This window comes from Pseudonaja textilis, chromosome 1, assembly GCF_049901715.1.
Source record: "Pseudonaja textilis isolate UNSWEBS1 chromosome 1, rPseTex1.2, whole genome shotgun sequence".
Lineage (NCBI taxonomy): Eukaryota > Metazoa > Chordata > Lepidosauria > Squamata > Elapidae > Pseudonaja > Pseudonaja textilis.
Window position 1 is genome coordinate 305,983,603 of NC_141990.1, and position 26,751 is coordinate 306,010,353.

General features: G+C 37.9%; 1 protein-coding gene across 1 annotated transcript in view; it reads left to right on the plus strand.

Annotated features, from left to right (window-relative positions):
* The first annotated feature begins 14,642 nt into the window (after window positions 1-14,642).
* RTN1 (reticulon 1) overlaps window positions 14,643-26,751 on the plus strand; it is a 133,669-nt gene continuing 121,560 nt past the window's right edge. Inside the window, exon 1 of the mRNA XM_026698658.2 lies at window positions 14,643-15,075. Coding sequence (XP_026554443.2) covers window positions 14,889-15,075 — 187 coding nt within the window. The 5' untranslated portion in view covers window positions 14,643-14,888. The remainder of the gene's footprint in view (window positions 15,076-26,751) is intronic.

The following is a 26,751-nucleotide window of genomic DNA, read 5'->3' on the forward strand; positions in this document are numbered from 1 at the left end:
ATGACGCGCTTTTGGGGGGGAAGGTCTTTTTTATTTTTTTGGTCTTAAGGATGGTTTGTTGCTCGTTACTGCATTGAGGCAAACTTGTTGCGATTAATGCCAAGCCCTGCGGTTTCATGGAATACAGTACGGCTGGGCTTCAGGCAAGGGGCTTAACATGGCTGCAGCATTTGCACTGTGTTTCTCGACTCTTGACGAATGTATCTCTTCTTTTATGATACTGAAGAGTATTTACACCAAGACGAATTCCTTGTGTGTCCAATCATCCTTGGCCAATAAAGTATTCTATTCTAGGGAAGAAAAAAATTTCAGTTGGCTTCAGAGAGGCTGTAATTAATTAAATGAAAACGTCAGGGTCCTTCTCTTTCCTAAGAGGTCTGTAAGGGGCGTGCATAAGGGCACCAACGTGCCTACCGTCCCTGTCCTATTGTTTTATTTATTTTTTTCTTATATGTATCCATGTATTCATAACTATGTTTTTACTTATACCTATTATCTTGTAAGCAATTGACAAACCAAATAAATAAAATAGTGCACACATTCTTCGCATTTTACTTACTTCAATCAGATTTACTTTGGAGTAAGCATAGATTTAATTGCACCTGACATCAGTTTGTGTTGACTGGATTTAATTCTAATACAAAAGGCAGATAACCCACGCTTGAAGGTGGCATCTTGCCTGCCTTTATGAAACAAAGTGTAACCTTTTCTGATAAAATAAATGCTATCCATAATAGTTAATAAGAGTCAAATTTTACAAATCTGCTATTGTAAATGTAGTAAAACTTACATTTAAATATGCTTATATATAAAAATAATGGTGTAAAGGTAGTCCTCAACAACAGTTTGCTTAGTGATTGTTCAGTGATAATGGCACTGAAAAAAGTGACATGACATTTTTCACATGACCATTGCAGCATCCCCATGATCAAAATTCAGCCGCTTGGCAACTGATTCATATTTGTGATGGTTGCAGTGTCCTGGAGTCATGTGATTACCTTTTTCAATCTTCTGACCAGCAAAGTCAATGGGTTTCACTTAACAACCATGTTACTAACTTAACAACTGCAGTGATTCACTTAAGTGTGGCAAGAAAAGTCATAAAACGGGACAAAACTCCACCAATTTTTCACTTAGCAACATAAATTTTGGGCTCAATTGTGGTCGTAAGTTGAGTATTACCTACAATTACTGTGATGTAGGAAAGGAATAGGAAGGCTACTAAACATTTACAAAGTGGGGATAGCATGTTAAATGTATAGTGCTAGAAACGGGATGAGTAGTTAGCATTCTAGAACTCTGTAACATTCTCTGATTTGCTTAGTTTCATGTTTAAAATAAATAAAATAATTTTCGCTACAGCTGTAAAAACTAGTCTCAATTATTGAGATTTTGCCTTAGCTTCCAGTATTTGGAAGTTTAATTTGTCTTTTGTCTCTTGGTGTATACCAGGTGATACATATTCAAGATGATGCCATCATTTCAGACTCTTAGCAACCACATATTCAAGATAAAGTAATATGAAATTTGTCATTGTGAGTCACACTTAGTAATTGTGAACTCGGTGCTTAAATTGATTTACAGGGCTTTTTGAATGGATCAACTCATTGTATTTCAGCAAGATTATGAATATAGTTGTCTTTTAGAAGACATTTAAGAGAAAGTATCATTTAACATGGTTGCTTGTTGCATATATTGCATTCATTACATTGAACTTGCAAATCTGTAATTAAAGATATCAAAAAGACACTGACTGGACATATAGTAAAGCAAGATTTAATTGTTGTTTATTGAAGGCACAATCACTATTCATGCTAAGCCATAAACTATGATTTACAACCTATTCCAACCAGGAATGTGAACCTATCCCAATTATGGCTGGGAAAATCCAGGCTCAGTTCCTCACTTAGCCATGAAGCTCACTTTGAAGCAATCACTGTTTCATATAACATATTCTAGGAATTGTGATGATACCGAAGAATTGGTAAATGATGCTAAAGGAGAAGCATATACCACCCCAAATTCTTTTAAGATAATTATAAGTGCACTAAAATGGGAACTAAAAGAAAGCATAGTAGTCCAGAGTGACAGGTTCTGAGATCTCAAAAATCCCAGTTACCAATTTCATTTGTACAATTCTGCCTGAGCAAAATTATTTGCCCATCCAAGCTACAAAAACTCTTTGGGGTATGTGAAGTGTCACTTCTATACCACCAGATGTCACTTTTTTACATGTGTCTCCGATCCATATACTGTAAAATACATTTTCTAGCAAATTCTTGTGGTTTCTTATCAATAAAGCCTTAGTTTATAATGCTTCCACAGGTTATTCACATTTATATTCTGGATTTACTATGTGTCATCCAGCCATTTAGGAAGGTCTTTCATGGATGCTATGAATCAAAGACACTTCAGCGTTAGATTTCTCTGCTGCTCTAGGGATTTCTCTACTCTTTGTGATATCACACTGTTCCTCTGTTTAGTGGCCGAGTTGGTTTTGAATAAAAGATCATTTTAATATTTACAGTACTGAAGCTCTGCAAAACATGAGAATGTGTTCCAAGCTGCCTTCTGATTCCTTGTCTCCTTTACATAGCTTCAGCTGCTTTATAATTATTTATGAGAAGCAAACACTTGTGTTGGGGAGGGGGAATTAGCAGGCAAAATACATACAACATGAATGAATGAACAAGGAGGCATTCTCTGAATGCCATCCTGTTCTTCTATTGGACTACTGAAATGAATAACTGATTGGCTGTGAACTTAACTTTTCAAGATCAACAGAAATGATATAATGGACTTCTCAGAGCCTAGGAAACAGGATGGGAATTCATAAAAGGTTACACGTACAAAACAACTGCACATTCGCTTTGTCGAGAAAACAAGTGACTACCTCCCCAGTGAATTAGTACTTAGTAAGAGGATCGAGAATTCTCAGCCTAATGAATTTATAATTAACTTGTGACTTTCTGTGAGAGCAAATGTTGAGGTACCCTAAACAGTGCACTAGAATTTTATGCCTGGATTTTGGGCATCTCCATGCAAAATTAAAATTGGATTTCTTACTTAATCATAGCCTTGCTTATTCCAAAGAGAGCCTTTAATTTCACCTTGAGCCTTTCCAATACAGCTTTGATAATAGAGGCTGAAACTTAGTATATTCTGTATCCTGATGAGCTGCCCTCTATCTAGCTGCTGATTGGCATTATGGTTGATTATTCTTCCTCTGAAGTTTACTTTTAACTTTTTTAAAAAAATTCTTTTGCAGGATTGGTATTCTGAGTCACTTTACCTCCGCTCAGAACTGACCCTAGAAATCTGTAAGTGATTGATTCTTTTTTGAGTCTGGAAAAGTCTCAGGAAAATAAAACCTACAGCAGGTCCTCTAGTTTTTTTTGTTTTCTCTGTCTAAAACAGATGCCTCCAATATATTCTTCCCCTTTCATTTATTTCAAGGAAAGCATCTCTCCTATAGGAAAACATCAGAATGGAGGTTAAGCACACCAACTAAAGGTTATCCACAGTGGATATACTACTGTTCCACAGTGTGAACTTGTAGACATGTACATGATTTTCAGTTCCATGTAGCAGACATTACGATAAGTCCAGTCTCTGCCATAGCTTTTTGCTGGCTCTTTATGGCTCTATATTTTGAGGCACCCCCTCAAAAAACCAGGCTGTCACAGGAGGATAATGGACTGCACAAGGGCTGGGTCATATCAAATGGTATGTTGACACTGGAAGTAGAGTTTTAAATTGTCAGAAGTCTGGGAAGAAAAAGATTGAAGAAAAAAAAAAGAGAGGATTAGAAATGGAGCTGAAGGTTTGCAGCTATAATGGCTGAAATGAACAGACAGCAATTGATTATTGAAGTTGAATTTGTTTTAGTAAAACCCCATAATGGGCTGGTAAACCTGAGCTGCATTAGTAAAGAGACAGATGGAAGATTGCCAAAAATAATTGTTTGGACACTACCCTAAGAAGTCTGGCGAAGAGGAGGAGACATCACAGGACCTTCATAGGGCAGAAATCTCTTGGTGGAGCTGAAGAGAAAAAGATAAAAGGTATACCTGCCAGAGTGAAAAGTCAGCAAATATTGAGCTATCAATATGATTGATGATGGCCAGTATAACCATAAGCCCTTTCTTAACTCAGTTCAATAGTTTTAATATTTAACAATATGGACAGGTACAAACATGCAAGGCATACATATACATTGCCATGGCTTGCTATGAGATTGATATTGTAAGTGACTTTGAACAGAGGAAAAAACTGAAATATTCGTACAGCAGGCACAATGAAAGAAGGGGAGAATGTAAAACCATCAGGTAAGCCAGGAAAATTAAACTGCTTGATTGTTCTGCTAAAGTTTGAAAAAATGGCTTCTGACTATCTCTGTTAAATGAATAAAATTTGAAGTAAAGTCTAACACCAGCTAAAATATTCAGTGGTCTCTTAGAGGCAGCACTGAAATCACAGGGACAGTTACTTCCCTGTGAATTGTTTATAGAAGGTGCATTACAAAGAATGGGGTGCCAGCTGCTTTGTGAAAGGGATTCAACATTACTGAACTTTATTGATATGAACTCAGGAGACTATGGAAAGAAAGGAAGCCAAAGGAGAAAAACAATTGCTACACTCTATCTTGCAGTTTTGAACATATCCAATTTACTCCTATTTGCCCAACAAAAAAATGAATGTGACATACTCCAAATGTTCTTGTTACAACCATTCTGATGAGAAATAAATTACAATGGAGTTCAGTGTATTATACCTAAAATTCCTGTCCTTCAGTATATTTATACAGAGGAAAGAAGTCAGGATCAAGGACAATCTTTTGAAGATTATGTGGATTTTCAAAGGATCTTTCTTTCTTTTCTGTCATTTCAGATTTATTCTATTGGCAGGTCTGTTTTGTTTTGACGGGGGAGAGATAGTGGTGGTTGGATGAAAATACGGCAGTCAGCTTTTCTAGATCAAACATCTTAATTGAACTGTCTGCACAGAGAAGACGTTTCAACCATAAGAAGACTCATCTGAGGACTGACTTCCTGCAAACGAGATCTGGGAACACCATTTACAGTAAAAAGTTTCTACAAGTTTGTTGCAAAGCAATCTTAATGATTGGTTTTATTTGGCTGGGCTACAGAATCTAAATGGGGTGGGGGAATGGAAGATACAGGAAGTCATAGTTGCGCATTAAATTGAATCAAAGTGACATTTGAAAAAAATTTAAAATAATCATTAATGAGATCATACTAAGAAACTATGGGATGTTACACGTTACACACTAGAGCTACTGCATGTATACCAGGGGTGGGCTGCTGGGGGCTCGCAGAGGCTCGGACAATCCCCTAGCTAAAATTTGGCAGGGCTTGGTGAGCCCCCGAATCTCACTCCTGGCTGACCCCATGCCACCCCGTGCTGCCTCGGTCGCTGGAGCCTTAGTGCAGGGGTGAAGCGGCCCTGTACTTGCCTTTGTGCCACATTTGCACTCAAGGCAGCCCTCGTCTCCCGCCGCGCAAGGGAATTCTCTCCTTTTCTCTCTCTCATCTCCCTCTCTCTTTCATGGGCATGCACAAACACACAAGCAGGATATTCTCCTGGGCCAGGATCACAGTGGCGATGGGGACAGGGACTCCTCCTCCTGCTGCCGCCACTGTGCATCACGTGAATAGAGCTAGAGCTCTTCCCTCATTGCATTTGGCAGCGGCGGCAGCTGTTCCTCCTTCTTCAGTTGACATGAAGCACTGCTCACGACTGGCTTTTTGCTATTCTGAGTCCTTTATGGGCAGCTTAGCACCAGCCATGGTCCCCTTGTTGTCTCAGGCAAGAAAGAGAAATGAGAAATGATGGAGGGAGAGAATGGGAGAGAGGGAAATAAATAAGAGAGAAGGGGGAAAGAAAGAAAGAAAGAAAAAGAAAGAACAAAGGGAGAGGGGTGGAAAAAGAGAGAAAAACAGAAATGAGAGGGAGGGACAGAGAGAGAGGGGGAGAGGGAGAGAGAGAGAGAGGCAGAAAGACAGACAGACAGGGACACCCATTTCCCAAGAAAATACCAGGAGCAACAAAACCCTGGGTAGGCATGGCTGGGGTGTGTGTCATGTGACTGGGTGGGAATGGCATTGAGTTGGCCACACCCACCCAGCTATGTCCACCCAGGCAGTCATTAGGGCAGAGAGCCCCTTGCTAAAAAAATTGAAGTCCACCCCTGATGTATACCCTATGTCAGAGATGTGTCAAATGATTTTAGCCAATGAAATAACTCATTCGAAACCCAATACGTTTGAACTGTATAAAGAGGAATTATCCACCTTTTAAAGCTGCTTCTCTTTTGACGGAGTGGCCCATGAGGTGCTTTTCCAGCTTGGAGTCTGTTTGGGCAAGGCACACTTGACTACAAAGACCTGCCAATGTTTAAGGCTAACAAGGTGTTTTTACCTTTCTTTTTTTAAAATAAAGTTTTATTGAGTTTTAACAAAACAAATAAAACATCTTATTTGAGTGGTTCCGTTATCACATTTCCATACAGACACAATTTCATATGCATATTCACCTTATGTATTCAACTTCATATCTTATTACTCTTTTTCCAACTTCTCACTATTTCTCCCTTTACTTCTCTTAATTTTCTTTTATGATTATCTCATTTTTTTCTTATTCAATTGTATTTCTTTTACTTAAATTTCTATATCTTTTTATTCATTATACTTATATTTTCATCTGTCTTGTTTACAATTTCATATGTTCTCTTCCAACATTCTTAAAAAGCAAAATTCCCCCTATGATTGTCAATCGGAGTGCAACACCTTTAAGACTTATTGTTATTATCATATGAAATCTCATTAAACATTAAATTTGTGCATTCTAAAATTATAACATTCAAATTTCTAATATCTGTTTTATATCATGTAAATCTCATCATTCAGACTCTGCTTGGTACTTCCCCTTGAAAATGTAAAAAGAAAAATTCTAAAAACAAAGCAAAAACAATATATATATATATATTTTAAGTTTTCATGGGTACTTACATGTATGGCATTCAGCTTTGTTCGGGTATTTTCCCACATCACTGTAGTTGTGCTTTTAAAGTTGTAGCAACATTTCGGCAGAATCTCATCTGCCATCATCAGGCTTCTGTATAGTGTTCATCTGTGAGTCAGGCTTTTATAGTGGTTTCAGATTTAAATTTGGGGCAGCCTATTGCTGTGCCAGAATGGTTTTTTCTTCACCCTGATTGGTTGGGAGTCTTGGTCTGTGTTTATTGGTCTTGGAGTTTGCTGTGTTCTGCTTGATTGGTGTTTCTAATATCTTCTGTCTGTTTTTTGGCTCTTTTTGTATCTTGATTGGCTGGCAACATTGTGTTACTTTATTGGAGGCCTTTAGTGCAGCTTGGCTCCGGGTAAATGGATGGCTATGATTTGTTAGGAAGCTAGGTGTCATCTGGGTGCCTGGTTGGGGTGTGCTTGAGCTGGAGGTATCTGGGGGGATCTGTCTGTGCCCAGGTGTTTGCCTGGCTTGTGATGTGGAGATTTTTTTGTTTGTGAGTGCAGGCTTCCAAATGATTGACAGTCTGGTGGAATCATCTCTTCTATTCATGCTTTCTGGTCTTTTTTCAATCTCTATGGCTTCTCTGATGATTCTGTGCCTGGGGTTTTCTATAGTGGTTAGGGTTTTGGTGCCATTGAAGTTGATGCTATGACCTGTGGCTTACATGTGAGGAAGCCACTAGTGAGGAAGTGTGTTCCAGCTTTTTGACTGCATTTTTGTGTTCATCCAGGCGGGTACTTATTCTTCTATTGGTCTGTCCAATGTATGTGGCCGGGCATGATGCACAGGGGACTTCGTATATGCCTTGGTTTTCCAGGTCAATTTTATCTGTGGGGTTTCTAAGGATGGCTGCTATTTTTCTGTCTGTTTTGAAGGCAGTCTTGATGTGATGTCTGTACAGTATCTTACTAATTTTGTCTGTAGTACCTCTTATGTAGAGCAGGACAGCTGTTCCATAGGTCTGTTCGTCTTCTGGGTCTCTATTATGTCTCAGTGTGTTTTTGTGGATCAAGTCGGTGATTTTCCTTTTGTGGAAGCCGTTGGCTGTCAGTACTTTAGTCAGGGTGCATAGTTCAGTCTTAATGTGTGTCTTGTCTGCCAGGAGTTTGGTTCTAGTAAATAGTGTTTTAGCCACTTTAAAACACAATAGTGTTTTAGAGTTTATCTGTGCTGGGTGGTGGTGGGATTGGGCGTTGAGGTAGCGGTTAGTGTGTGTTTTCTTCTGGTATACATTGTGTCCTAGTGTGCCATCTGTTTTTTTGTAGATTAGTACATCTAGGAATGGTAGTTGTTTGTTTGTTTCTGTTTCCATGGTGAACTTGATTTTGGGGTGTGTGCTGTTTAGGTGTGTTAGGAAATTGTTTAGGTTTTCTTTTCCATGGGGCCAAATCACAAATGTGTCATCGATGTATCTTAACCATACTTTGGGTTTGTGGGTGGCATTGGCCAGGGCTCTGGATTCGAATTCTTCCATGAACAGGTTTGAAATGACGGGTGACAGTGGTGATCCCATAGGGGCTCCTTCAATTTGTTTGTATCTTTGTCCTTTGTATATGAAATATGTGTTGGTTAAGCAGTGTTCTGTTAGTTCCATGAGGTGTTTAGCTGGTTGGTATTTATTTTTGATGATTTCAAGGGTCTCTTTTATCGGGACTTGAGTGAATAGTAAAACCACGTCAAAACTTACAAGCAGATCTTCTTGCTCCACATGTAGATCTTTGATCATTTCCAAGAAGTGGTATGAGTTTTGTACATGTTAAGCTGCTGTTTCAGCATGGGGCTGTAGCTGTTTTGCTAAGTATGGCTAGGTTTTGTAGTGGTGCTCCTCTGGAGCTGACTATGGGTCTGAGAGGTATGCTTTCTTTGTGTATTTTTGGGAGGCCATATAGTTTGGGGCATCTGGAAGATTTTTCTCTTGGGATGGTTGTCTGTTGGATCTCTTTGCTCATGTGGCTGGTTATAATTTTCTTCTTGGTTAATTTTTCCAGGTATGTGGTTGGGTCTGTGTTTATGGGTTTGTATGTGGAGTCTTGGAGTAGGTCTGTCAATTTTGTTTCATAGTCTTTTCTGTCCATTACTACTGTGGCATTCCCTATGTCTGCTGGGAGTATGATTATGCTGTTATCTCTTTTCAGGGTTTGTAGAGCTTTAATTTCTTCTTTCTGCAAGTTGCTTTTGTGTGGTTTGCTTGTGCATAGGATGTTGGTAACTTGGTGTCTTATTTTATCAGCTTCATCTGTATTTAATTTGGTTAGGCTGGATTCTACTGCACATATGATGGATTCTGTGGGGATTTTTTGGGGTGCTATAGCATAATTGAATCCTTTGGTTAGGACATCTGTTTCTGTTTTGGTGAGTTCTCTGTTGGAAACGTTGTATACTAATTGTTTCAGGTGTTGTTGTGAGTTGTTGGGGGTTTTCTTGTCATGTTCTAATTTCTTTAATTTTTTCAAGAATTTTTTCAAAAATTATTTCAAATTCATTCTAGTACTGGTATGAGCCTTGTAAATCTTTCACGTTTCTTTTCAATATTTATCAATCTTTGAGAACAATTGAAATGTTTCCCTCCCTTCTTCATTATTACTTAACTGTTAATAAGCATACCACTGAATAGTCATACAGTTTTATCTTATGAATTATTTACTATTAATAAGCAAAATAATTATTCAAATTCATTCTAGTAACTGGTATAAATTTCCTAATAAATCTTTCACATTTCTTTTCAATATTTTATCAATCTTTAGAAACAATTACAATGTTTCCCTCCCTTCTTTATTATTGCATTAATTATAAATAAACATACCATTACATAACAATACAGTTTTATCTCATAGATTATTTACTAATTTCATTTCTAACTCATTACAGTATTCTACTGTCACAACACTATCTTTTGTACCTTTGCAGAATCCTCACTTTTAACTTAATTTAACCATTGTCTCTGTGTTTTCTAGCTGAGCAGATACCTTTAATCCTAGTACATTTCCCCTTTTTCTTTATTTCCTGTTTTTGTCCCTCATAAGTTCTTTCCCTTTCTATCTTTCCCCCCTTTTTCTCATCCCGTTTTTATACCCTTCTCTCTCTAATTTTCCCTTCTGTAGTTTTCTTTTCTGCTTCTCCTTGCTGTTATATTTCTTTTTCAGACTATTTTTCTTTTTGGCTGTTCCCTTTGATCTCAAACTTTTAACTCCTTTCCCCTTTTTTCACCTTTTTACCACATTTTGCATTATTTGATCATTGAAAATGGCTTCTTCTTTGTCCCACCCTTCTTCTTGCTCTTGAAGCTTTTCCTTTTCATAGTTCAGGATCTCCATTTCAAAAAATTCAAATGCGAAGCCAAAGGATCTTCCTCCGTTTTCTGCATCTTCTTTCTGTTTTTTAAGACTCATCTTCAATTCCTCCAGGAGTGATAGCATTTTAAACACTTTTGAACAACCACCTGATTGACTTTAAGTAAAAACAGAAAAAGAAAGAAAAAACCAATGCCCAAAACTTTTTTTTAAAATCACCAAATGATCCCAGACTGTTCCTTCTTGTTTCTTTCCTTTACTTTTTTTCCCCTTTCCATGGGTTACTGTCTCTTTTAATAAGATTTCAGTTAAAATGTATCCTCGGGAGTCTTTTCAAAGTTTTCACTGTTAATCCTGTTTATTTTTCCAGGTGGCACTCCATTTTTTCATTATTCCGAGTCCCACCCTTTTGCCTCCACTCTTTTCCTTTTTAGAGCTTTAAAATGACCAAGAAAAAAATCTTTATTCTCCTTTTGACACTTAGATTTCAGCTTAAAGTTGCCCATTAGTGTCAAAATAGATTAACATAAGTTTGTTTCCATACCATTTGTAATTGTCAATTTTAAGGTAAAAAAAGGGTTTTTAACCTCCTTTTCTCTCTCCGCCACTTAAAAATCTTCTTTCAGAAGTATCCCTCTAAGTACTTTTAGATTCAGGGTACCTTGCTTAGATGTTCTCTGTTGTTTAGCCTGGCCTATCCTGCTTTCCTCTTTGTCTTCCTCCTGCACAATCTTATCCAGTCGGGTTCTTCTTTGAGGTGGCCATTTCTGACCACCGCTGCAACCGCCTTCGGGGAAGGGAGTTTAGACCAGCCAAGGAGGAGAGATGCGGCTCCCCTCCACTTGGCTAGCAATCTCCCCCCTCTTCACCACCTCTACAGGGTGGCTTCAGCCCCGAATCCAAAGGATCGGGGCGCTCCAGCAGCGAGCACAGATTGAAACTGCGCACGATCGCGTATTTCGGTCTGTCACTGAAGAAACCCAAACTGGAAGGTTTTTTATCTTTCTTTTGACAGGCCCCTGAAGCCTACCCAAGTCTGCTTCAAGTTGCATGAACCCTTTGTTCTTGAATTGGCTCAGGGAATACTCTCTGCAGCTTCTGAAAAATCCCCGAAATCACACCATATTGTTATGGAAATTTCAGAGGTTGCAAGAGAACACACCTTTCTCATGTGACTTCCAGAGGCTGCATGACAGCAGGCCTCTGACCCTCTTAAATTTGCACAAGAATGGGGTGTGCTTTCAAGAATAGTTGTTGTCAGTTGATAATGAATGCTGTGTGTCACCCAAAATGTTGTGGTGGTGTTATCTTTGACACACATCACATTTATGGAGAAGCTGCAGAATTTGTTTTGAAGAAGGGCCACACTTGGCTTTTGGGTGCTAGCCTGGGGAAAGCAGTGCAATAAATAGTGGATGTGACCATGGGGAAAAAATTATATCAGGCCTTATTTGCATTATTTCATGTATAATGTAAATGTATTTATTTTATATGAATATAATTCAAACAGGGCCTAGCAGATATTTGAAGGCATATCTGTGCAAACTGTACTTTTATACACCTCTACAAAGTAAAAAGCACCCCACATCAGTCTGGCAGGGCAGAGAAGTTGCATTACTTCATTCAGCAAAATAACTTCTGCATATATACAGTTTATATGTTGGTTCTGGTATTCACAAAGTGGATCAATCAAGCTGAAGCAAAGTGACATGCTTTTGTAAGTTCCTTTCTGACATTGGGGCAAGAATATACATTATTATAAGCAAAGATTCTCCTCCAGGCAGATTACAGATCTGCACACCCACAAATAAAAGTATGATTATAAGCACAGTTTCAACATTTTCTCTATTCTAACAAGTCAAACACAATTTTTTTTTTTGGATATTGTGTTAGAAAATGGCACTCACCATAAAAACCAGAAATGGCAGGTAGTATTTAGAGAGATTTGAGCCAGGACAAAGGTAGAAATCTTTGGTGGCCAGAGGCTATGTTTAACATTTTGTGTTAGCCTGAAAGCCATGGTTAATGTAATTATACAAACGGAATGAGTGATGATTAGGTGCCATCAGGTCTATTGTAGGACTTGCACTATAGTTGTAATATGTTTCCTGTCTTGAAATGATGACAGATTATGCCACAAATTCTCAGAGATAATGGCCTGAGGCAACTCTGGTAGTTGCAAAAAGAGCCCTTAGGGTCCATGGGTAGCCTGAAGCCGCAGGTGACCCATTTCTATTGTAGCTGATAAAAAAACATAAGCAGAATCTATTTAATAAATCTTTTCCCTCATCCATTGCTGTTTAATTTAGTTTGTTTTTATTCCATGCTTTCTGCCAGATTTATCAGACTGGTGAAGCCTAGAGCACAGTACCTCTGTTCCTGTTTTTCTGAGGGAAGTCCTAAAACCTCACTAATTTTTCATTTCCTATTCAAAAGGGAATAATCAAGCTGAATTATTAGTAAGATGTAGTTGCTAGGTTAAAACCAGAAAAACAGCAACAATACAAAAAGTCTAAATAGACAATTTATAAATGAACAAAGCAGCATCAGCATCTGGCAAGGCCGTTTCCAACAGGGGGCTGTCCTTTTTGAGGCAGCTCACCCTGCATGGAATGGAACAATGCTTTGTAACAATAATTGCTGCTTAGCAGGCAGCACAAAGTCACTGTGGTGGCCAGGCCTACTAAAAATAGCAGCAGCTTGGCCTTTCTGCTTTAGTTGGGTTCAGAACAACAATACCTGTCTACTGCTGGTGGTGGTATTATCCAAGTTCCTGAATTCCAAGCATTTTCAATTTTAGAACGGAATATATGCATTTTTGGATTGAAGCGTAGAATCCTTGATGCTCCCTGAATTTGGCTGTTTGCTTGCAGACATTTCATTACCTGATGAGGTTATATTATTTAGTCTGGTAATGAAACATCTGTAAGCAACCAACCAAGCTCAGAGAGCAAACAAGACTTCCCTTTTCCCATTTCCCCCCAATTCTATGGAAATAATTCAGTGCCTCTTTGTTCGCTTTTTAAATGTATACACATGCTTGTTTCTTGCTCACTTTATTTTGGTATTGATGGAAATCTGGGGCAAAGTATACAATTATCTCCAAGAATGAAGATACATTTTGGCTTGAAACAGTTTCATGGGCCTTGTCATGAAAAAACTTGGATACTTTTGTCACCTTTTAGTAGTCATACAGTGTGTGGTACAAAAAAACCAGTAGTCAGAATTCTAGCAGTGGCATGATATCATGGCTTAGTCGCAGAACGTTCCTTTGTTCTCTAGCATCTTCCAGGAAGATCTGGAAGGGACTGTCTGAAACCTTGCAGAGCTGCTCTTTAGCAGAACAGATTCTCTTTAGCTAGATAGATCTCCAAGGCATCATTCTGTATCCCATGAGGAATGGTTTGCAAATACCTAAGTCTTCTTTTTTTTTAAAAAATGCATTATTTCCTATCTGATGTGAAATTATTATAAAAATTAAAGTTGTAAGCTTATGCAAATTGCTCGGCGAGACAGCTCAATCAGCAGGCAACTTACTTGTAAATAAACATGTTTGATGCTGCATGTTATATTTAATTAAACTATTTTATTTATTTATTTATTTGATTTGATTTGTCAATAGCTTACAAAATAATAGGTATAAGTATAAACATGAGTAAGAATACAGAAAATAGGTACGAAACCAGAGACCTTTTAAAGAAAACCTGAAAATTAGGAGTGGCTGGGTGTTTGAGCTCAGCTGCTCAGTGAAATGTGAAGGGGTGGGGCGATGTGAAGGACTTGGTAGCCATAATTTTTTTTTTCATTTGTACACTACACTAGATAGATTCCAAAATGTAATTAGTCGGTTGATCATTACCTTTCCTATTTTGCTTTGCAACTTTCTGTCTTAAAATCCAGTCCCAGTACAATAGAATATGTTAAAGCCCATTTTAAAAAACTGGTTTTAAATATCCAATACTCAGGAGTTTAACTGTATGGGTGGATAAATATGCAGGCATGAACTAGTATAAAAAAAAAACAAAAAACCAAGCTTGAAGTACCTCTGTCAGACTAGTGCATTGAGGGTTGTGGCAATGCATGAGGGAACCTTTCACAAAGCCAGATTCTCCATCGAGTGTTTGTTTTCGTTTTTGTTTCAGCACTCAAAGAGGAGCCGGTCTAGGCCTCCTACCACTGAGATGAAGCGGTTAAACGGGGCAGAGTTTAAAGGGGCAAGCAGCTCTTTCCCTGCTCTGTGATATGCCAGCCAGCGGGTGACGCAAAGGCTGGAGACTCCAACTCAACGCCCAAGGTGCACCTGCGTAAAAGGCGCTAGCGGCGGAGGCACAGCCGTAAGAGTACTACCCAAGCAGCCGTCTCTTCTCGAGGCAGCCGCCCAGTCCTCCCACAGCGGCTTCTGCGGTAGCTGCCAGCAGTCACACGAACGCACGCCCCGGCGGCCGCCCTTGCCGCCGCCGCCGCCGCCTTTCCTCTCTTCTTTTCCCTCCCCGCCCCGCATCCTCCGGTTTTGACTGTTGCGCTAATCCGCCCTGCGTCCTAGCAAGAATGTCGTCGTCGCCGCCGCCGGATCTCCGGAGCTCCGAGGAGCATCGGGCTGGGGACGGGGCGGAAGATGAGAGTACAGCCGGAGCGTCTCCAAGGCGCTGGGAAGGCGAAGGGGCGCAGGCACCGGCAGCGGCATTTACCACCGCCGAACAACCTCCGCCCGTTGCCATGGCAACTGCATCCACAGGTAAAAGGCGAGGTACCGAAAGATGCTAAACAAAGGGCTGCATGTATCCTGCGCCTATTTCCAACGCTAAGGGCGGCGCAGAACAGGAGCCTCGGAAAGAGATGGAGAGGAAATTTGGTTTCCTTCCAAAGTTCCATAGCGCTACTTCGAATTCATAACCATGCATTTTAGCCTTTAATAAGGATTTTCAGTGCATTATGAGATGTAATATTTTAGTTGGAAACATTAACATTCTCTCAGTTGCCCGCTGTTGTAGGTTCTGTGAATGGATAGAAGTCGTTTCTGAGATACCAGTGTGTAATTTGTGTTTTATTTAAATCTCGTTTAAATGTGGTGAGCTTTATTTGAGAGAACTGGCTTGCACTGAGATTGGGGTACTTTTTGTTCCCTTGAGATATGGCTACTTTCCCTTTGCTCAAATGAATTTTAAATGAATTTCTTTTCTCTTAGACATGGTTGATTTGTGTGCTAGACTTCTGTAAATTGCAAATAGACTGTTGGTCTGTACTTCTGTTCTGGACCTTGCAAGGTGGCCCCCGTCCAAATCTGAAATTTAAAATTTAAAGATTTCCTGTACATTTTTCATAGTAACAGAGTTGTCTTTAATCAAAAGATTTTTGTGCCTTTTGTGCCTGCCAAGAAATGGATTTATATCTCTTATGCAACCTTGCATTACTGAACTTGTGTGAAACAAGTTGAGGAGTGGGAGTGGCTGGGAAAAATGATGGGATCCAGTCGGGCAGTGCAATATCCATTCACTACCTTAGGAACTATATTGATGGGCTGACTTTTCCTCTTCCTAACCTCATTCTGCAAAGGATGCTTAACCGTGATGGAAATACACAACTAGCTATGTTGTGCTGAGCACCCACACTTTGGGGAAGAAACCCATAGCATGGTTTTATAAAAAATGATGTTTTCTTTTCATCCATCTCTTTGTGCTTTTTCCGAATATAATAGTGAAGTAAACCTTTGCACTGATGTGGATAGATGTTCAACTGTTGGATGAGATGAATGGCCACATAAGAGGCCAAATTAATTTGTTTTGAGTACAGATTTCTTTTTTTTAAATGTTGTTTGAGAGCATCTAATCAGAAATGAGATTCTGCAATGAAGAGGAAGGGAAGGTGACAAGTATATTAAAGAGAAAACAGATCTTTAGATGGATTTCATGGAAGGCTAATTGCTAAAGGGTTGGGGATGGAAAGGTCAGAGAAAAAAAGCTCCAAATATCTAATTAATATTCTCTTGCATCTGGAAATCTGACACTAACAAAGCCTACAAGCTCATAGAAACCAAGGGAGTGGTTTTGTAACCTCAGCCTCAAATCTCCACAATCTTTTTTTAATTTTGCTAATGCATTAAAATGTTACAAGGTCTTGCAGTACTTTAAAGAGTAATAAATGTGTTTTTGGCACAAGGCTCTTTGCTATTTGTGCTACAACAGATTAACACAACTACCTTTCATCCCAAAATGATTGCTTTCATCCCTCTGATTAAAACTTTCTAAATGGATTCTAAGGAAAGCACTTAAAAGAGACTTATCTTTCAGTTCTTTTGGACATTGCTTCTTCAAAGCAATTTGTTTAGAAAACTATTATATATGAACTAAACTTGAAAAATGGAGATACAGGAGTAATCATTTCATTTTCATTGTTTCTGTTTAAATCAGTGTCTTTTGAAAAAGTCTACCACAGCATCATAGTTTGTTGGTTGTATTTCTTTCTTATTTAGCCCTAGGATTATATGTTTATAGGATCAGAAAGTTGGAAAGTTATTTTATTGCTGTGATTTCTAGGCCTATAGCATTTCAAGCATGCATTCCAATTCTTTAAGACCATCAGAATGTATCAATACTTGCTTGTATTTGGAAGAGTAGAATAAACCAACTTGTTCCATACCCAAATGTAATATTAATGCATAGTAATAAAATTATAATTTCTATTACCAGTCCAGAACCCATTGATGTTGCACAGACAATAAATGCAAATACCGGTAAATACTTTTTGTCTGTGGAGGAATGTTCATCTTTGTAAACAAACCTTTTTTTTAAAACTGCTTTTTCAAAACATTTCATATGCGAGCTGTCTCATTATATGAACCATTTACTGATGTTGGTATTATAAAATGCTAGAAAGGTAATTTCTACCATTTTATAAAATCATGTACTTACACATATTGCATATATACATGATGACATATGCAAGGAATAGTGGTAGTAGTATTCTAAATATTAAACCATTTTTTAAAGTAACAGATGCTGCTTTGAGCATAATAGCTTGGAATTATGCCTCAGTAAATTTAGTAGTGTTTAAAAGTTCATACTGCAGCTCTAATAAAGTAATTTTTCCATTACAGAGCTGATGATGATTACAATAATTTAGTAATTGCTGGTTTTTAGGATCAGAGTTGTACAGCTTTTACAAGTCAGTGTTTAATTATTATTATTGCTTTACGTTTATACTGGTTACGACGCTGTAAGGATTTTGATATGGTTCCCATTTAAAGTAGAATATAACTTTGCAAAATAAATAATGTGTGCCGAGAAACTTTTATACAGCAAATTCAGTAAACATGCAAAACCAAATTGCCAATATACTTTCACTCTTTTGCTTTGAATTTTAAGTTGACTTTAGCATTATAATAAGTTTTATAATAATAAGCTCACTCAGTGTGGTTATCAGAGGATGGGATCAAGGCAAAGTCTGTCACAATATTTGAGAGCACTCATCATGGGTTCCAGCTTCATTATGTCCCTTGCTCTGCCCCTTGCCCCTGGGAAGTTGCAGAGCCTCCATTATGGAGGACTTATCCTTTTTCATAAATATTTATGACAAAAAATATCCTTTTTTCATAAATATTCCATGCAAGGCCAGAGCACCTAGATTACATACAGAAATTTCTAGTTTAAAAGCCCTGGTTAAACTGTTTTCCCCCACAGTGGTCCGTATCAATCCCCCAAGGGTTGATGGAATTATCCAAGGGGGTGATAAATGCCTAGGTGTCAAATGGAGTTCAGTAAGTGGCTGGGTATGAATAGATGTTTACAAGCTGATAAGATTGATTGGGATCAGTTAATCTTTGGAGGGGTCTCTGAAGAGCTCCATTTCAATCCCTAGTCTTGAAGTTGAGATTATTAGTGATAAGACAATGCTAGATTGAGATAGCTAGATAGATTGCTAGATAGCTACATTGAGACTGGTCCTCCTCCTCCTCCCACTCCTCCCACTCCTCCTCCTCCTTCCATTACAGCTGCCAGTTGTTTAGCTGGTGTTGGGCCTTGACTGCATTATTTTAAATTGATTGCATTAGTTCAAATAGCCTTCATACACACTGAGTTCTTCCCAAGAACCTAGGATGTTGTAATGCATCCAGGATTCAAGCAGTGACAAATGGAAATATTATTACTATTATATGGGCAATCTATAATTAGATTCACAGGCGAAAAGTTAATAATTCAAGTCCTGAATTTTAAAGTCCCATGAGATTTTACCCTACTTATCCTAACATTTATTAAATCTAATTCTGCTTACCTTTTCAAGATTAATAAAGAACAGTGAAATACAGCCTATACATAATATTCTCAGTATTTTGATGAGAGATTTCCCCTATCAGCTGCCCTTTTTCTTAACTGAGAAATTGAATCTTTTTTGTCACAGATCATACCCAGAATTATGAAGAAAAATATATTTATTTTTAAAATAACTTCCTCAAGAGGCATGCATTTGGAAAGGACACTTAAAAGTACTGAATCATTAAAATAAGTCGTAAAGTTATAACAAATATATTTGCTCCAGTCAGTAAGCAGGGAGTTTGTTGTCAGCTTAATGTAGGGCCACTGCTTGTTTTTAGAGTACTAGCTTAGCAGGTCCAAGGTCTCATACTATATGATTTTTAATATTATATGTCTTGGTAATTCCTAAGTATGACAATATTAATGAACAGATGTGAAACACTAGAAAATATTTTAATATTTTCCAGACGTTTTCCTCTGTCTACAACTGAAAGCTTAGAGGTGTGTGGCTGATATTACATCTCTGGAATTACATAAGCCCATCATTAAACATTGCAGGAAGATTTGATTGGAATGGATTAAATAAGTATTCCAGTTAAAACAGCATGTATTCATTCTGATTAATGCTATTTCAACTGTGCATTTATTTCAAGGGCAGATTTCATTGCTCGAAAATAGGCAAACCCTTTAGCACTAGGCAGAATTTCATGATTTTATTCAGTGTTGCAGGAATCTCCCTCGACATTTTAAAAAAATATTAATTTAAAAGAATTTAAAATGATCAAAAATGCAATTTCACCCAAAATGCCCAGACCTGGCTAATTCATGAGATTTTAATCATATTTAATTTTCAAAATTAGATCTTAAAAAAAATGTCCTAATCCCTATGTTTTGATGATTTTGGCTGTGAAACGGGAAGTATCTGAGATTTATATAGGATTTCCCTCTGTTGCAATTTTATATTTAAAACCTAACTTTGGAATGAGAAATCACACAAACAGCTTTCTCTTGTGCATGTTCATGTGAGAAAAATTCACCCTCGGTATAAAAGTAAAGACTATGATAAATTTGGGCAATGTTGGGTTTCAGGACTAGAGATTATGGTCTGGACAACATATTTCCCAACATTTCTGCAGCACCTGCAGCACATTTTCAGAGACAAGGTGGTCTATATAGTAGATCTCTGGCAACTGAGCAGGAACTGATTGGGCTTCTGCCTTTGTAGCCTGGTGTCCTGATTTCTGAGATGGTTTCCAATTGGTGTAGGTTGGTAATTGATTGGTTCTTTGTTTGTGCCCAATCTTAAAAGGTTGTTCAGATTGTGTTGGTTCCTGATTGATCCATGCCAGCTTCTGATCGGTCATTCTTGGAATGCTGATTCCTGATTTGTTTGTAGTGTGAAGTTCTGGTTGATTAGTCTGAAAACAACACACCCAAGACGAGTCCTTGTGTTCTTGTCCTGGCATGTTTCTCATTTGCCCATTTTGGGGAATGATTCCCATGGCTTCAGTTGTGGGGCAGAATCTTGGTGTGGTGAAAGACTTTGTTAACCTTCAGACTTTCTTTTTTCTTGTTGAAGCTGGGATGTTTGTGAATTTCAACTGCTTTTTGTGTAGGTATATGTAATACAGTAGTCTGATGTTCTTGACAACACTTGGGTGTGTTGTTTTCTAAAATGGGCTACCATACAGATCCTTTAAATGAAATAAGTAATTTTATGTTCTCTCCTGTAGAGAAGCCTTTTGTAGGTCTCCATCATTAATAGTAAAATAATTCAAAGTTAGTGACAGCCTATTTGCTTGTATGTCCCATGCTATGTATATGGGAGCATGTTCCCATGCTATGTGTATTAATGTACCCCTTAATATACTGTAATTCCCTATCAGGAGCTCTTGTAGAGCAGGCATTGCCACGCAAATGTAATTAATGTGTGACTTGATTTATGGGATTGTGCACTGTTTTTAAACTGTGATCAAAATTCTATGAAACATTGAGGAATAAACATCTATTCCTTCCATATGCTGCAGCTGTTACAGAATTAATAAAAAATGCATTTGCCTGATAAAACATAATCCTTTTTGCAGACAATGGCTCATCCCTGCTCCTAAAAGATATCTGATCTTTTTTTTTTTTTTAAAGAAAATGGCACTTTCAAGTATAGGTTCATCTTCTCTCCCCTTCTTCCCTCCTCCATCAGAGTGAGCATTTGTTTATTTGAAATGAGAGACAAAAATAATAAAAAGCAGTGTCAGACTGGTCATGCAATTTCCAGAGATTTTCTGCCAGCAGCACAGAGATGCTAGGTAATTTTTTCTGTGTCATGCTATCCATTATACCAGGGGTCTCCAACCTTGGGCCCTTGAAGCCTGGCGGACTTCGACTCCCAGAATTCCCCAGCCAGAAGTCCGCCAGGCTTCAAGGGCCCAAAGTTGGAGACCCCTGCATTATACCATTTGTACTTCAACATTCTTATTTATTTATTTTATTCAGGGATGATTATTTTTAAAGAAACACAATACTTGTATACAGGTACTTTCATTCTTTGGAAACTGATTTTCAAAGTATATTTATATGAGCTGCTAGCTTCTATAACTGTAAATTCTACTAGTGAATTTTTACATGATACTGAATCAAAATACGCTTTGCTTTGGTAGCTTAATTTATTCTATGAACTCAGCGATTGTGTGTTGAAAATGTAAATATCATTCCTTTTGACCAAGGGACTGGGTGTATACTGTAGCACCAATTAAGCCGTAGGCATTTGTTTGTCAGCCTAAACAACATGTTTGTGGGAACTTGGATAGGCATTCTGCAATTAGCAGGAATCAGTTTGAGTTTGTTGCAGACAAAATATAGCAGTCTAAAATTCCTACTTTCACAATATTATGAGCTTAGTAGACCATGGAATGCAATAAACATAATGTACCTGGATCTCAGAAAAGCCTTCAATAGAGAGCCTCGTGATATTCATAAAATGATCAAATATATGTTAGATGATGTCACTTTAAATGGCCTCAACAGTTAGCTGATGGATCCCAGCCATAGATTGCTCTGAATGGCTTCACTTCAACTTGGATAGAAGTATTGAGTGGAATGCCACAGGCTCTGTCATAGGTCCTGTGTGGCTCAACATTTTTGTTAATTCTTGAATGAGGGAGATGAAGAGACACTTGCAAAGTTTGCAAATGATACTAAGGTAGGAGGCATGACTAATACTGTAGATAAAAAACAATTTGAAAAGATTTAGACAAGTCAGCAGTGACTGAAAGGAATAGGATGGAATTTAATGGGAAGAAATGTAAATTCTTCATTAGGATAGAGAAATTTAAAGCACATTTATAGAGTAGGGAAAGGTTGGGTTGGCAAGAGTACTTGTGAAAGGGAGTTGGATACCTTATTTAAATATTGGAGCATGAGTTAACAATGTGATGTACCTGTTAAAAGGCGCTGCCTTGCAAAGGGCTACGGACCTAGGGAGTGTTTGCAGGAGTCCTGATGACCCCTAGATGGCAGCAAAGATATAAAGAAAACTTTATTTCTTATTTTAAAAACCCAGTTCTCTGGTTCTTTAGTGGTGGGGTCTTAATTTTTGCTTGTTTGATCTGATAGCTCTAATAAATACCCAATAAGGTAAAAAGTGTGAAATAAAAGTTACAAGCTTAATGAACATGAAGCAATAAAGTATTTTAGAGCTCAGCATAATCCCCTGAGCAGTCTAGAATCAACATGTCTTCTCTTGAAACCAGTAATAAAGAGGCCAGTCTTATTTCCCTGGGGTAGGAGATTCAAAAGCTTTGGTGAAGAAGTAGAACAGTCAAGACTACACTACATTAGAATTCTCTGGAGTGTAAAGGCTCATCAATTTTAAATATATACATTTAAATTGCTTTAAAACAGGTTCAGTAGAGTAACTTCCCCCAAGACTCTGAATAATTAGAGTTATTTCTACAGTGGCCACAGAGGTTTCATCTTCATCTATTTAGTGTTTTGTTCTGTGCCATTCCCAATGGCCATAAAATGGCACCCATCACATGAGATGATTACTGACCTTCAATCTGCGTATGTGATGTTCATTAGCACCGACTTTCTGTCCTAAATGCGTTTTCAAATTCTCTTCAGAAATGAGAATTAGAAACAGTAGCTTCTCAGATTCAGGCACAAGCAAGGCCTGGCACAAAATATTTTGCTGTCTGAGCGAGAACAGCAAATACCTTTCCTGTCTTCTATCTGGTAGAGATGCCAAGTAGCAAAGTGCTTCAAATTGCTTTTTTGGCAGTAAAAAAATATCATTCCCAGTGAGGTAAACAAATAATCCTTGGTTTTGCTTTATGGCTCCTAAATGGTGAGGCTGCGAGGGGGGTGTGTGAAACAAACAACTGCTCCCTTCATTCTTCTCAATGGAATAGCCAGGTCTAATGATGTTAAGAAATCATACTTGCCTGATTAACACTGGGTACCGAAGTATACTTTTAACTTTTGTTTTCATCTTTTATGCATCCTTCTCTATCATGTAATTACTATAACACTGAGTTGTTTAAGTAAAAATACTGATGCAGGGCTTAAATCATACCGTCTTTGGCCATTTGCCATTCCTCCTTTTGAAGAGAGTTTCATTTACCACTAACAACAAAATCATTATTGTTCACTGAAACTCCAAACAATCCTATAATTCAGATCCAATAGCAAACCGCAATATTATGAGGATGGCCATCTCTATCTGCAATTCAATACTATTAGGCCAAGAGACAATGTACTATTTTTGCTTTGTGATTCTCAGGCATTAATGTGTGTTCTTCTTTGTAGCAGTTGAACTTAATTGTAACAAATAAGATCTGTGTGGCTTATGGAGAAAATGATTATAGATACTCCTAGAAGGATTTGTTCAACTATGTTTAAAAGAAGATAAATGAATGTATAGCAACCAGGAAAAAAAGAAAATATTGACAAATGCAAGGGTAATTTGGGGGGAGGGGGTGGGGGGATGTTGGGGTCAGGATGTTTGAGATGCATCTGAGATTGTACTTACCAGGGAAGACATGATGCATTTACTGGAGTAACTGTCTCATCTTTTAGATGCCTGGAAACAAAATCTATCTTGCCACTCCTTACAATACTATATGTAGCTAGGATCTTTAGTTGTTCCCCATTGTACTTATTGCTTCAACATGTTTTATTATCCTCATTTAGATTTGGCAGAGAAGTTAACAAAGAAACAAAGGGGTTTTATTATAAAAAAAGGGAGAGAAACTGGAATCTTAGGAGTCACAATTTTTCTCTTTTATAGGGAAAAAAAGTGCAATAAATTTATCATGATGGCAGGAAGAGACTTGAACTAGACAAATGCTCATGTCTAGATGAAGAAAGCGTAGGTTGCATATGTGTTTGTACATGCATGTGCACACACACACACACTCTCACACACTGAGTGAGAATGAGAGCGAGCAAGCTATAATACTCAAAATTATCAAACTGTGTAATCCTTTCCAATTTTCACTTTATTTCTACCAGTCAAAAATATGCATAATGTAATAGTGTAAACTTGGATGTTAGGTTAAAAATCTACAGTATGTCTTATATGCCTCCAATGCTATCTTGAGAGTCACAGAGGATGGGACAGCAGCAAATAGGCCAGATCTGAGCAAGCATAAAAAAATCAGGACCTATCATAAAGTTGCATGACCCTTTCCTCTCATTTTAAAAGTACTTTAGAGTCAGGGTACAGTTGATCAAATATTATATTTGTTACACATGGTGCTTGCAATTTTTTAGTGTAAAAACTCATTTTCTATAATTCAGGAAGCCTGTGCTTAATACAAAATATTTTAGTTTCTTTGTTTCTTATTGAGAAACGTATAAAGATTGCTGGGGGAACGAGAAGGGCAACTGTTTACTAGTTGGTTGTATCTTCAAAATAATTGTTGAAACTATAAAAATTATTAAAGTAGATGTCTTTGTTTTATATTTTATATAAGTAAATATGTAAGTTGTTTTTTTTTTAAGGGAAAGAAACAAAAAGAAAGATAAAACAGAATCCAGTAACATAACGTCATGTAAAAAGGAAGTGAAATTTGAAAAAGAGCAGTCATTTGGCCTCACAATTCTATTTCCCAACAAGAAATGTTACTCAAGCAAAAGTCCATAAGATTACAACCAATATAGGTAGACAGTTAGACAGATGCAGAGGTGGTATTCAGCAGGTTCTGACCAGTTCTGGAGAACCGGTAGCAGAAATTTTGAGTAGATCGGAGAACCAGCCAATACCACCTCTGACTGGTGATTTTACAGTATTCTTCCCCTGCCATACCCACCAAGCCACACCCACAGAACCGGTAGTAAAAAAATTTGAATCCTACCACTGGCCAGATAACTTACTCAGTTAAAACAGAAAGTTCAAATGGTGTTACTACTCATAAATAATGTTTAGTTAGAACAACTGCCAATCAAAGTATATATCACAGACTGTAGATAGTAAGGAAGATGGAGTTAATGGAGTTATGCAAACCTGTTTGACACATTTTTAAACTCCAGAATCTGCAGATGAAGTTAGGAAGTGGCTCAGACAAATAATTCTCTAATTTATTGAATTATAAGGAGGAGGAAGTACAACACAGTACTAAGTAGACCAGACCAAGAAATCAGCTCCACAAGACAGCTAAAGCTACTTTGATTGAGATTGGTTATAACAACAAAACCTTGCAATGGAAATTTACATATTTTATCTTTGTCAAATTCATCTTCCTTACTTTGTACACATTATGACATAAGAACCAAACAAAGGAGAAGAAAGATGTGCTTGATCTGGACTACAATTTCTAAAATCCGTTTCCCAGGATATCAACAGGTACAGGGGTGGGATTCTACCAGTTCGCACCTATTCGCTAGAACCGGTTGTTAACATTCTAAGCAGTTCAGAGAACTGGTTGTTAGAAGAAATTACTGGCCTAATCCTGTAAGGAAGGCAGGAAGGAAACATTCTGGTGTTGCTTACAGAAACTGCCTTTCCATTAACCCTTATTACATTCTTGGCAGGACTAGACTTCCTGTCTCAGGAACATCTCTGGAGTTTTTCCCCCTCCTTTGCTGGTACGTTGCTAGTGTGGAGTGACCATTCAAAGTTACAATGGTACTGAAAAAAGTGACTTATAACCATTTTTCACACTTACGACTATTGCAGCATCCCCACAGTCATGAGAGGCCAGGTGAGGAGATGCATGCCTCAATGTGAATGATGTTGAGTTGGCCATGGCCAGCCAGTCACATGACCACCCATCAACTAAGCCATGCCCACAGAACCGGTTGTTAAAAAATTTGAATCCCACCCCTGAACAGGTATAGTAAAAAAACTCAAGATGTTGGCATGATTGAAGCTCCGCTCATTTTTATGTGTGAATGGGCAAAGCTGCTGCAGCTGCCATCTTGAATTTTTTTTATAGATTCCTTACAGACTCCACTGTCTTTGCCATTGGCAATGTTGGCAAGGCTGATGGAGGTTAAAATCTAAAACAGATGAAGGGCAGCCGGTTGTTGGCTTGAAGGCACAGATTTGACAATTACTGCTGGGCTTCCCATTTGACTTGTGTATATTTGACTCATGTATATGTATAAGGCACTAGGGTTTCTAAGATTTTAATATTCGATTCAGTTGCTGATTCCCAAGGCTGGTAGCTAAAAGCTTACTCATCACTTTTTTTGTTCTGCTAATGGAAAACACCATGACGAAATAATCCAAAGATGGTATTTTATATGACTTTCATATAATTGTAATAATTTCTGCATTTGATTATGTAGGAATGCATTGCCTTGGGCAATTTAAATTAGATGACATAAAGAAGCAGAATTAATCATTTAACATTAGCCAGATCAGCAATGAAATTCCTTCTATCAACCAAGATTATCTACCTGGATAATTTGTGCACAATTTCTGTGAAGCAGGCACCCAATAGAACCAAAATGCCTAGAGAAATAATTGTGGTCTTAGAATTACAGTCTCACAGTGATTATCAAAAATATGAGCTGGAGCTTCCCAGAATGGTAACCAGGAATAAGGGAAGTTGTGTCTCTTGGATGTTTAAAATTTACATAGGAAAAGAGAAAAGAAAGGGAACATTTTTCTTTGAAACAGTGGAATGTATGATTATCTATGGAATTACAAAATAATTCTA